General features: G+C 41.3%; 1 protein-coding gene across 1 annotated transcript in view; it reads left to right on the forward strand.

The window, feature by feature from the left end:
* The window catches only part of vamp2 (vesicle-associated membrane protein 2), a 114,553-nt gene that overhangs the window by 80,788 nt on the left and 19,684 nt on the right, over window positions 1–14,081 (forward strand). The window contains exon 2 of the mRNA XM_072255506.1: window positions 7,153–7,285. Coding sequence (XP_072111607.1) covers window positions 7,153–7,285 — 133 coding nt within the window. The remainder of the gene's footprint in view (window positions 1–7,152; window positions 7,286–14,081) is intronic.

Genomic DNA, 14,081 nt, shown 5'->3' on the forward strand with positions numbered 1-14,081 from the left:
ACCTATCTCACTGCTGTACACCACCTCATCGCCATCTAAGATTCCGTCAACACAGTGATGTTTTCAGCAAATTTGTAGATGAAGTTTGAGCTGTGCCTAGCCACATAGTTATGAGTGTAGAGAGAGCAGGGCATTGGCTAAGTTCGAATCCTTGAGGTGCTCCTGTGTTGACTAACCAGTGAGGAGGAGATGTTATTACCAATCTGCACTGACTGTGCTCCCCAAAAAGGAATTCTTGGATCCATTTGCAGAGGGAGGTACAGAGACCCAGGATTTGAAGCTTGTTGATTAGTTCTGAGGGGATGATGGCATTGATTGCCAAGTTGTATCAATAAACAGCAGACTCACATAAATGTAGTCAGTCTAAGACCAAGTGAAGAGCCAGTGAGACCTGCTGTAGACCTACTGTGGTGGTAGGCAAATTGCAGCAAACCCAGGCCCTGGCTCAGGCTGGAGTTAATGGCAGTCATGAACAACCTTCCATGCCTTCATCATAGTAGATGTGAGTGCTGCTGGGTGATAGTCATTGATGGCAGCTGGCCCTACTCTTTTTGGGTACTGTAATAATTGATGCCCTTTTGAAGCAAGTGGAAACTTGTCACAGCAGCAGTGAGAGGTTGAAGGTGTCCTTGAACACGAGCCGGTTGGTTGCGCAGGTTTTCAGTACTCTACCAGATACACTTATCAGGGCCCCAATGCCTTGAGGGTTCAGGGTTCACCCTCTTGAAAGATGCTCTGATGTGAACCTCTGAGACAGAGAGCACAGGGTTGCCATACACACAAGATGTCATTGTAATCCCTCTGACCCGGGCATTGACACTTGTTAGATTACATAATCATTTGAAGGAGAGAGCACAAGGATGCCCAGATCACCATGCCTGACTGGTATAGAAATGACCACTGGTCCAGTCACAGCCTAATGACCTCTGTTATCTCCATCAACCTGGCACACCCATCTGTGGCTGCAACAGTAATATTTCTAAAAGTAAATGTCAACTGTCTCAAGGGCCTCAAAAGGAAACTCTTCTCGGACAATGCTCACAGAGAATCTCATAACTCCAGGCCAAAAGGAGCCTTTGTGCATCCAGAGGAACTGAACATCATTGGAAACTACCATTTCTCGCACCTTTGGAGAGCCTCTTGATATCACTACTGGAAAACGCCAGTTATTGTTTTGATAAGAACAGGCAAGGGATACAGGAGCTAATTAACTGTGATCCTAATTCATTTATTCATGACCATTTTACCATGCCTCAAGGGGGAAATAAAGTAACTCTACAGATACCTAAAACTTGAAATGAGTGGCAAGACTACAGTGGGTTGAGGATGGTGGGGGGGGGTGACAGAAATAGCCAAATTTTCCAGAACTCTTTAACAGAGATTCTGTCATTAAGGAGAATGTTCTTTATTCCATCTCACCACATAGTATTCAGTCTAGGCCCCCCACCACCCCAGTTGAACAAGAAATTGGAAGAAGCCAGCTGAGGTCAATCAGCTTCAAGGCCTGGGCCTCAGTACCTGCTTGTACAACTGGATCCTTGAATTCCTCACTTGCAGACCCTAGTCAGTTTGGATTGGCAACAACATCTCCACAATCACCATCAGCACAGGGGCACCACAAGCCCCCTGCTCTATTCCCTTAATGCTTGTGACTGTGAAGCTAACCACAGCTCCAATGCCATATTTAAATTTGCTGATGACAACACTGTCAAAGCTACGTGTGTTAAGGCCAATCAAATTAATAAAAAAAAAGTAACCAACTGCAGAAATATTTTAAATGTTTTAATATATTTTCCAGATTAATTAATTCATCCAAACAAACTGCCACAAGCCCTTGATGTGGTAATTAGGGCATTTTGAAGAATATGGAATATCCTGGAAAAGGTGTTGTGTGGGTTGAGAGTGTTTCATCGCCTCAGCTGCCTGCTTGTCAAAAAGGGCTTTGGCATAAATGAAGATTAAAATCTCACTTTGGTTTCCACTCCTTACTACATTGCTGCTTTGAGCATCTGGAGTGCCAGTTTTCATGAAGTAATGTGTGGGTGGAGCTTCACTGGATCACTTTTCTGAGACTACCTTCTGCTGGAACCCACAAGCAGGGGAGATTTGCAATGTTCTCACTCTAAAATATAACCAAGCCAGATAATTATTTTCCTTGTTGCACGTACTGAAATTGTGTAACAATCCTTTTAAGTTATCCCCACGCGGGTGTGAACAAGCAGGGAGCAGATACCGGCTGTTAACTGAAGGACCGTTGCTTCCTTTGTGTAGTGATAAATGTAGCAAGTTTTATAGCTAAATGGGGTCTTCTCAGAAAATGTTGCTTCGAACCACTTGTTCAACTGTTTCCTGGGAGAACAAATCTTTCTGATCTCGAGCCCACAATATAAACAACGTCCAAAGATGGAGATTCCCTGCAGGGGCCCAGATGGCCAATGTATTCCACCATTAGAATTGGACTAATGTTTGCTAGAAAATGAAATGAAAATGAGGAAATTTGCTGTCCACTGTGCCTGCCCAGTAATTCACAAAAATAGTTCTGTTGCTTTGCATGATAGTTAAATACTGGTAAATTAGATCAGATGGATTTGCATGAGTAGATCATTTACATGAGAGGATATTTTGGTCAGTGAGTCAACAGCTAATTATTGGAATTCAAGTTATTGACAGAGCACAATAGCAATCATTGTGCATTTGGTAAAAGGCATCATATGGGGCGCTTTTTTGCCACATTAGAAAGGACGAAAATATTGACAGGGCACTACACTGCTGTTGGGCTATCTCCTTAAGATTTTCATAAAGTCCTTGAGGAAAATTACACATCTATTGTGTGGGATATTGGAGAGAAGGAATCCATGGACAAAAGAATTACCAACTGTCGCCTTAGCTACAGAAGGAGTATGATTAAAAGCTTTGTCAAAATCACATGTTTAAAGTAGCAATCTATAGGAGGAAGGTGAGGCAAGGACATATTGTCCAGGAAGTCTAGAGCAGAGGACACTGACAGCTGTAGAGGCTGTCACTGGTGGCCAATTATACTTAATGTCTAACTGGTGAGAATTAGGGAGTTTCATGTATCTCATGGGGTTATACACCTGGAAGAGTCAAAGCTATGGCCATAAATTTGAAAATGTTGAGGATTTTAAAATTAGGCATTGCTTAAACATGAGCCATCCTTGACAAGATGCTAAAACTGCCAATGCATCACTGGCACCAGCCTACCTGCCATCAAGAACATACATACAGAAAGCTGCCAGAGAAAGGGCAGCAACATCATGAAGGACCCCTGTCACCCTGTTATGGACTGTTTGTCCCACTTCCATCAGGTAAGAGGCTACATGGCATCCACACCTGGACTCAAAACAGTTACTTCCCCAAATCATTAGGCTGATCAATATCTCCATCTGCTAACCTACCTCTCTCCCCCACCATCACTGCATCCACATCACTCTATGTGCATACAATCAGTCTATGTATGGAATAGTTACTTGTACATTGTGTTTTATTAGATTGTTTTTATATTTGTATTGCTTGTGTTTTTATTTATTTTTATGCTACATCACATCTGGAGTAATAATTATTTATTTAATTTCCCTTTACACTTGTATACTGAAGAATGACAATAAACTATCTTGGATATCTGAATAATGAATATTGAATATTTGAGATGTAAGGAGGCAAGATTTAAAGAGCATCTAACCTAGGTAACCTAATCAGCAGCAGTAAAACTAGAACATTCCCGTGAGGCCAGAGTTATAGGAGGACTGATATCTCAAGGTTAGAAAGCCAAAGGAGGGTTCAGACATAGGGAAAGGCAAGCCAAAGAAATATGCAGATTTTAAGATGATCAACCGAGAAGAAACACAGATTGCGAACATAAATAATTGTTCTCCTGGTCGATTCTCCAGTACTCATTTTGGATGGAGCTGTTGAAAACAATTTACAATGGAATTTGGTATCCTCCACGATTGTTTTCGTATCTTGAATAAATTAAGCAAAAATATATTTTAAAATGCTGACTTTGTGGCTTGAGTGACCTCTGGTGGTGTACTTTATATTGCTCTAATTGTTCCCAGAAAATCTTGGAGGCCAACATTTAAGGATTAAAGATTGGCTTTATTTGCTATGTGTACTTCGAAACATACAGTGAAGTGTTTTCAATTTGGGTTAAATAAAATCAGCAAGGGTTGTGCTGGGCAGCATGCAAGTGTTGGCATATATCCGGTGCCAACATTGTTTGCCCACAGCTCTCTGAGCCTTACTGTTGGTGTTTGGAAAGTGGTAGAAAATCAATGTACCCAGGGGAAACCCAGGGAAAATGTAGAAAATCTAATCTGATCTTACAGCTAGCACGCTGTCAAGTGTTGTGCTAACTGCTGTGTATCCATGTTGTCCCTGGGTTTAAGAGGAATATTTCAAGAATTGCTGCCAGAATGGATACCTAAAGAAAGAACCATCAATCCTTTACATAAAGCACCTCAGATTTAGCTTCATATTTTGACTGATATTTTACAATTTGCAAATCAAATTATTGATTGCCATAGTAATGGGAATGGTTTCACCAACATTCAAAATTATTGAAGGAAGGGTCAGCCAATTTGTACAAAATCTTGTTTTCTGTAATCTTGCTCAAATGATTTTCTGTCTCTTAATTCCCAATTCCCATGTGCCACATTGCGAGCCTCTATAAGAAACACATACAAAATGCTGGAGGAACTCAGTCAATAGGCAGCATCTATGAAAGGAAATAAATAGCCAATGTTTTGGGTTGAGACTCTAATAGAATTGAATTGACTTTATTTCTTACATCCTTCATAAACATAAGGAGTAAAAATATTTACATTATGTCTCCATCTAAATATGCAATGTGCAGTTTATAGTAATTTATAATAAATAGTGTGGGAAAAGGATTGGAAAGGAAGAGGTCAGAAGCCAGAAGATGGGGGACTATGGTCCTCATTTCTGCTCCTCCCAAATCTGTCCTTCTTCAGCCCTCTTCAACCTATTACCTCCCTATTTTAACATCATCCCCCACCTGCCCACTTTTCCCCTCACCTGGATTTGCCTATCACCTGCCAACTTGCACTGCTCCCCATTTTCCCCCATTTGCTTATTCTGACATCTGCCCCCTTCCTTTCCAGTCTTGCTGAAGGGCCTCGGCCTGAAACATCAGCTGTTTATTTCCTTCCACAGATGTTGCCTGACCTGCTGAGTTCCTCCAGAATGTTGTGTGTGTTGCTCGAGATTTCCAGCATCTGTAGAACCGTGTATGTCTGTGAATCCCCATGATGTTAGAGAATCCTCGAGTGGTGTGCCTGATGATGATCATTTGGAGTATTATATTTTTCATATATTTGAAGTAAAACTACCATAGAGTTTGTAAAGACATTTAGGCACGAGACAATCTTCAGTCCATCCATCCCAACTGAATTAAAGTTAGTTTTAAGAGAAATCAGTCTCCTGTAAATAAAATAGGAGAGAGAGAATTTAATTATAAACTACGTATTATTTTTTAAAAAACACTAATCCATTAGTTGGTCAAAATATTAGCTGCAGCTAATAACACTTTGTTGTGACATAATATGACAGGTTGAACACCACGCAGAGTCGTGAAAATTAAGATATGTGGAAAGATCGAAATTTGATCTGGTTTGATTTGAGCTGTGCTTGAGAAAACAGAAAAAAAAATTATGACATCAGTGTCTGTGCCTGCAAGGGAGAAACAATTGGATAAAACATCTAAGAGATATGGTTTTTTTGAAACCAGCAGTCTTGCCTCATGCTGTTGTTCAGGATTGAGATTTACTGCATTGTTAGATAGAGCAGAAGGAGATTAATTTTGCATCTCTCTGGACTGGAGTAGTGTGCTCAGAATTTGTATTCTGCGCCAAATCTTATGAGATGCTGCAATCCTCAACGAGATGATTAAAGCATGTCATTTCGTAAAACAATCTGCTGCACAATGGGTGCTAATATTTACCTCTCTTTTGTGGGAGGGGGGGAAAATTGTTGATAATAAATGAGCAATCTTTCTTCCATGGTGGTTTCATAAGTTTTGCATCATGCATGTAGGGGTTAAGTTATTAAACTAACATGCAAAGTTCTGGATTATTGATGCAGTGACATGAGTTCAAATTGCAATTAAAAGCTGGGGAATTGAAATTCAGCTAATTAAATGAATGAGAATTTTGAAAAGAAACACTTACTCTAATCATATTATTACTGTTTGTCATTAAGAACCCATCTGTCACTAATGACCACCAGGGAAGGAAGGCAGCCATTTTATACTGTCTAGCACAAAAATAGTTCCTGATCCAATAAAATGGTTGTCTCCACACTGCCTCTTTAATTAGAGGCAATTAAGGAAAGACAGTAGGTGTTGGTTGTGCCAGGGGTCTCTACATCCCTGAAGACTCAAAATTAAGCAAATATCATCTTCTGACATTCTTTACACAAAGGAATGTGCAAATCAGTCTCAAATCGAGCACACCACCACCAATAACAAAATCCGGACTGATGAGTCAGGTCTGTGAATAGTTTATTTTTTCATACATAGTTGATTTGTATAAACGAGTGTTTCCATCCTTAAGCTGATTTATGTCTAAACATGTTTTGTCAGTGAGTTGTATTTCACTAATACAAAAAAGACTGTGGGACTCCAAGAATAACTTTTATGTCTCTAACCACATAATAGCAATAACTGCAAAAATATCTACAATACCATTGAAACACATAGAAAATACTGGAGAAACTCGACACGTCAGGCATCATCTATAGAAATGAATAAACAGTTGAAATTTTGGGCCAAGACCCTTTTTCCTCTCTCTTCCTCCACCCCTCCCCCTCCCTCTTCTTCTCTTCCCCCAACAACTTCCTCCTTCTCCTCATCCTCTGTCCTCCATCCTCATCCTCATCCTTCCCAACATAGGTGAAATCATAGAGGAACTGGTATAACTCTCTCTTTAGGTTTTCTCCTTACTCTAACCTGCACTGCGCCTCCCAGTTATCCCACATGTTCACCATTTTTGGACTATGCAGTGCGCAAAGTGGGACTTTGATGTACATTTGATATGCTTGCTGCTGCATTATACTGTTAATACAAGTTTTTGTTTTGTTAATAGAAGTTTTTCTTTGTTTTACTTTGGCATTTAGGTCAGCCCCAACCCAAGCTGCTGCTCCTGCTGCAGGAGGACCTCCTGGGGCACCTGGAGATGGAGCACCAGCCCCACCGGTTAACACAACCAGCAACAGAAGGCTGCAGCAAACACAGGCTCAAGTTGATGAGGTATGAAGTCAGGAAAAGAAAGCATAAACCCAATGGCATTTGATCAAAATGATAGGAAATATGGGACATGTTTCTTGAAAGTATGTTTCTTTTGTGGAAAATAAAATTGATGTTCTCAGGTGACTGCTTTCTTCAGTAGAAAAGAGAAGTTGTAGAAATTATTTGAATATGAGCATTCCCAATTTTTTAATGTGCACTTTAGAAATAGGTCACCTCATCACATTTGGAGAAAGGTTCATCCCTCCCTCTACATATTCTGTCTTGCCCTTCAAAAAGGATTATGGAATTTAGAAACTAAACATGTCTGCTAAAATGTAGGAATGAATTAACTTTATCCTGAGTGTGCTTTCCATCTCTCATGAAAATGAGAAGCAGGTTTCCCGCGGCCCACTACATACACAATGAGGAGTACTTAGAGTGATGAAATCTCCTGAGTGTGCTGTCTTTCCTACTGAAACCTGTGTTTTTCATTGTTGACTAATAGATTTTCTTGCATTTCCTCCTCAGCTGGTAAAGCTGACAATGGTCAGCCGTAGTGTCGCACATACTGAAATAGACTCTTCAGGCCATCTTGTCTACGCTGACCCTCAATTATCTACATTGTACTGGAACTTTGTCCATAGCCTACTATGTTTTTGGAAGATGGCACCAGAGAGCAGCACTTTTTGGGTACAATTCCCAAGGAAATCATCAAGTATTCCTGCATAGAACTACTATAGCTTAAATGTACAGGCACAGGCACTGCATGTGAAGTGTTTCTGCAAAGTTGTCCATAGCTAGAATTAACTCTAGCCTGGACCTAGACCTGCTGCAATTTTTTACATCATGTCTACAGAGAACACAATCTAGGTGGCTCTCCACTCAGCCTCAGCAATACATACCCCAGGCTGCTGTTTATCAATTTCAGCTCAGCAATCAACACCATCATCCCCTCAATATTAATAAGTTTTAGAACCTGGTTCTTTGTACCTTCCTCTACAACTGGATCATTGACTTCCTCATCAGGACATCACGGTCAGTGCAGCTTGGTAATAGCTTCCTCTCCTCATTGATAGTCAACGCAGGTGCACCTCAAGGCTGCATGCTTAGGCCACTGATCTGCTCTCTGCAATTATGACTGTGTGGCTAGGTACAGCTTATTGAGGGGTCAGCAGTGGAAAGGGTGAACAGCTTCAAGTTTCTGGGCATCAACATCTCAAAGGATCTATCCTGCACCCAACATATTGATGCAGTTGTTAAAAACGCATGCCAGTGGCTATCCTTCATTAGGAGCGTGAGGTGGTTTGGTATGGAGCCAGACTCAAGCAAGTCTCTATAGATGTACAGTGGAGAGCATTCTGATTAGTTGCATCACCAGCTGGATTGGAGGCTCCAATAAATAGGATTTAAAGATGCTGCAGACAGTTGAAGATTCAGCCGGATAAGTCACAAGCACAATCTTTAAGATATCGAGGATATCTTCAGAAGGTGATGCCTCATTAATGACCCTCATCATCCAACCCTCTTATTATTATCTTCAGGAGCCTTCAGACCAACACTCAATGTTTTAGGAACAACTTCTCCTCCACCGTCAAATCTCTGAACAGTCCATGAACCTATGAACACTACCTTCATAGCTTTTGCTCCTTTATAGTATTTTTTATTAATTTCTAATATAGTAATTTTTATGGCTTGCACTGTACTGCTGCTCAAAGTAACAATTTCATGACATATGTCAGTAATAATAAAATAGATTCTATGCCTTGTAGATTCAAATCCTCATCTAGATTCCTCCTGAAATGTTTGAAAGTACTCACTTCCAGCACGTATTTAAGCAAAACAATATCTTTCCTACACTTCTTTAGATAGCAGGGACCTGGGAATTCCTGAGGACTGGCTTCATGCCAGTTTACTAAATTGGCTCGTGCCATGACTTGATCACCAGGATAGAACCTAGGGAATGAATTTCAGCTTTGGCCTGGTCATAAGTCCGAGGGAAATGTTTTCATAAGCAGTTAAGTCACGGACTCAGATTGATCCAGCTGTCAATGCTGTCATGCGAATTGAATGCATTGGTAGCACCCTGATATTGCAAAGATAAACATTCTAAAATAATTAAAATCTTAGAATGCTATTAATATAAAGAAACATTAAAACACCAGGAAATGTGAAACAAAATTAAATAAACTCAGATAACTTAGTCATAGTCATACTTTATTGATCCCGGGGGAAATTGGTTTTCGTTACAGTTGCACCATAAATAATAAATAGTAATAGAACCATAAATAGCTAAATAGTAGTATGTAAATTATGCCCGTAAATTATGAAGTAAGTCCAGGACCAGCCTATTGGCTCAGGGTGTCTGACCCTCCAAGGGAGGAGTTGTAAAGTTTGATGGCCACAGGCAGGAATGACTTCCTATGACGCTCTGTGCTGCATCTTGGTGGAATGAGTCTCTGGCTGAATGTACTCCTGTGCCCACCCAGCACATTATGTAGTGGATGGGAGACATTGTCCAAGATGGCATGCAACTTGGACAGCATCCTCTTTTCAGATACCACTGTGACAGAGTACAGTTCCATCCCCACAAGATCACTGGCCCTATGAATGAGTTTGTTGATTCTGTTGGTGTTTGATACCCTCAGCCTGCTGCCCCAGCACACAACAGCAAACATGATAGCACTGGCCACCACAGACTCGTAGAACATCCTCAGCATCGTCCGGCAGATGTTAAAGGACCTTAGTCTCCTCAGGAAATAGAGACGGCTCTGACCCTTCTTGTAGACAGCCTCAGTGTTCTTTGACCAGTCCAGTTTATTGTCAATTCGTATCCCCAGGTATTTGTAATCCTCCACCATGTCCATACTGACCCCCTGGATGGAAACAGGGGTCACCGGTACCTTAGCTCTCCTCAGGTCTACCACCAGCTCCTTAGTCTTTTTCACATTAAGCTGCAGATAATTCTGCTCACACCATGTGACAAAGTTTCCTACCGTAGCCCTGTACTCAACCTCATCTCCCTTGCTGATGCATCCAACTATGGCAGAGTCATCTGAAAACTTCTGAAGATGACAAGACTCTGTGCAGTAGTTGAAGTCTGAGGTGTAAATGGTGAAGAGAAAGGGAGACAAGACAGTCCCCTGTGGAGCCCCAGTGCTGCTGATCACTCTGTCGGACACACAGTGTTGCAAGCACACGTACTGTGGTCTGCCAGTCAGGTAATCAAGAATCCATGATACCAGGGAAGCATCCACCTGCATCGCTGTCAGCTTCTCCCCCAGCAGAGCAGGGCGGATGGTGTTGAACGCAAAAGCTGCCCCTGATGGCAGCTGCACACAAAAAAATCATTGTGTCTCATAAAAGAGAGAATGGAATGATCGAGTATTCCTGTTTAGAACTGCCTCAGCTAAAATACAGAGACACAAATACAAGACTGGGAACTGTTGAAAAGCAGAAGCCTTGTTGTGTGTGAATTTCACTTAAAAACTGAAAATTATCTGACAGTACTTGAACTCTCTCTAACCGCTGTACTCCATCATTCAGCAATGGAAACAGTCCCTTTGGCCGAAATCATCAATGCCAATTGTGTTGTCCAGCAAGCTAGTCCCATCTGTCTGTATTTGGGCTATAGCCCTCTAAACCTCTCCTTTCCATGTAGGTGACTTTTAAATGTTGCTTATGTGGTCACCTCGTGCTATTTCTGACAGCTCATTCCAAATACACACTATCCTCTTGTGTTAGGAAGCCGCCCCTGATGGCAGCTGCACACAAAAAATCATTGAGTCTCATAACAGCGAGAATGGAATGATTGAGTATTCCTGTTTAGAACTGCCTCAGCTAAAATACAGAGACACAAATACAAGACTGGGAACTATTGAAAAGCAGAAGCCTTGTGTGTGAATTTCACTTTGGAGTAGCAAGATCGAGATCTGTGCATGAGTGGAAACCAATGCAAAGGGCAATTCTCGTTGAATGTGAGTTTCACTTGGGCCAATAAAAAGAAACCAGGTTTAAACAGAACAGCCACAGTGTGAGTGGGCAGAGTTAGAGTGGGGAACTGAGGCTTTGGCTGAAAAGGCTTTGACAAGAAGAGGTGCAAAAGCCAAGGTTCTGGAGGCCATTTTGGATCAGCCACTGGTGAGTGGCCCTGTGTAGGAATGTGAGGTCTAAGCCTTTCACTTGGGAGGCTTCAACAAGGTGGAACAGACAGGCAGCAGGTAAGAACGGCTAGGGTTTTTTTTAGCAACTAACTAAAAAAAGGTATCAAATTACAACTAATTAAATAAAGTCAGGATCAGGTGATGTGTTGTAACTACAAGATATTGCAGCTGGTGGACCAGGGAGAGGATCAATTACCTGGACGCTGTGTTTCAGCAGGCAGTCACGCTAACTGGATTAACTACTTCAAATTTGGTCTGTGGCAATAATTAAGAGGATGTGACTGCACATGAAGCAGGTAGGAGGATTCAAACGGTAATACCAGACAAGCCTCAGCAGGTTTGAGATTGACGCTCCTTGAGAAGATGAGCGTTGCAGCTGAGGAAGGATGAACAACCAAATCAGGCACTGTGGTTCAGCGAGCCATTCAACGGGTGGGGTGCTGGGGGAGAAGAGAAGAAAAATATGGTTGTAATTGGAGATGATATAGTCAGGGGAATAGACACAATTCTCTGTTGTAAGGTTCAAGGGTCTTGAAGACTGTTGTTTGCCTGGTGCCTGAGTTCAGGACATCTCATCTGACCTGCAGAGGAATTTGGAGTGGGAGGAGAGAGATCCAGTTGTTGTGGTGCATGTGGTTATCAACAACATAGGAAGACAAAGGAAAGTGGTTCTGCTGAGGGATTTTGAGCAGCTAGAGAACAACATTGAAATGCAGAACCAAAAAAGTAATAATCTCTGGATTACTACCTGAGCCATGTGCAAATTGACACAGGGCTAATAAGATTGGAGAGTTAAATGTGTGGCTTAAAAAGATTGTTGTGAGAAGCAGGTTTGCATTTGTGGGAAAGTGGCACAAATAATGGGGAAGGAGGGAGCTGTTACAATGGAACGTGCTACACCTGAGCTATGCTGGGGCCAGGGTCCTGGCAAATCTCATAAATAGGGCTGGGATAGGGCTTGAAACTAAGCAGTAGGAGGATGGGTTCAACAGATTGGGAAGGTATAGTAAAAGGGAAGAGGAGTGCAGGAGAGATTACAGAAGTCTCCAGAATAAAGAATAAGACAAAAAGTTCAGAAAAAGAAAAGAATTCAACGTCAGGCCATATAGAGACAAAATTGAAAAGGGTAATGAATACATGACTGAAGGTATTATATTTGAATGCGTGCACACACACAATCAGATAATCTTGTAGCACAGTTAGAAATTGGCAGTACGTTCGTTATCAAAGTATGTATGTAGTATACAGCCCTGAGATTCATCTTCTCCACAGACAGACACAAAACAAAGAAAACCATGGAACCCATTCAAGGAAAAACATCAACCCCTCCCCATGCCCAAAAACAAATCGTGCAAACCGCAACAAGAACATCAAGCCCCCCCACCCCACGTGCCAAAAAACAAATTGTACAAACAGCATCAAGAAAGAACAAGTGAAAACACAAAACCCAAAAAACACAAAATAGAAAGGATCCAATCGAACTATACTTCAATCCAACAACCACAGGCCATCCTCGACAGCATCAAGGGAAAGAGGGAGACCATTTGAGCGCAGTGAGATACCAGCAACGGTTGCATCAAATACATAAGCCCACTTATATCAGATGAAAAAAAGATGGGATCTTTCAACATTCTACTGCTGTATTTTGCAAGTATTAGGTAGATCAACAGTTGAGCATCCTGGTGGAGAGAAAAAATCTTGGTATGAGCAAAAACATTCATTATTTGACCTTATGATATTCTGAAGTATCTTATGTCCAAACAAAAATGTTAAAGGAGAGATCATTGCTGCAATAAATGAGATGCAGCAGGTCTCACAAATAGCCATGAGATAAATGATCCATTAAACTGTTGCACTACTGTTGGTTAAGAAATAGTTATCAGTTGAACTTCAATGCCCCAGAGTTCCCACTGAGAAGGCAGGTGCAGCCTTTGTTTATCAACTCATCTGTAGGTCAGATAGCCTGGAATATAGGGATGGACTGGAACCATTTAGACAAGAGTAGCCACCAGACCAGGGGGCTGGGATAGCAGAGATTCAATTATCTCATTCAGAATGGCAAAATTCTGTTCCACTTTGGTTATGTAGTTGGCTCCTTATAAACTTAATGGGGCATGTTCTCTCACTAAGAGCTTATTCCCAAGCTCCTTAGAAGTTCACTGCTGTTATGTTTTGTAACTTCAAAGATATTAGACTAATTCGAATGAAGACAGGAGTGCGAAATGTGGGTGTAACTTCATCTTTACTTTTAGCAAGGTGCACACATATCACGTGGCAGCGTGATGATGTGTGCAATTGTATATTTTTACATATAATAATTATTGAAACAAACAAGACTGCTTAATTAAACTATATATGTAAAAAGAATACTCAAATATTATTGAAATAATAAATACACAACAGCTTCCACACTCCTTATTAAATTTGTAATACTATCTGTGGTCAGTAATATAGTGGCAGGTACATTCAAACCATGGGCTTTACAACAGAACATGGGGCTCTATGAAATCTGCCCCTCCCACCACAACACGGGGCTCCATGAAAGTTCCCCCCCCACCACATACAATCCTATTGCCTGTCCCACCTCACACGTACATGTGTACACACTCACTCACTCACTCACTGACTCACTCATTCTCCTGTTGGACTGACTGCCA

This window comes from Mobula birostris, chromosome 4 (genome assembly GCF_030028105.1).
Source record: "Mobula birostris isolate sMobBir1 chromosome 4, sMobBir1.hap1, whole genome shotgun sequence".
NCBI classification, from domain to species: domain Eukaryota; kingdom Metazoa; phylum Chordata; class Chondrichthyes; order Myliobatiformes; family Myliobatidae; genus Mobula; species Mobula birostris.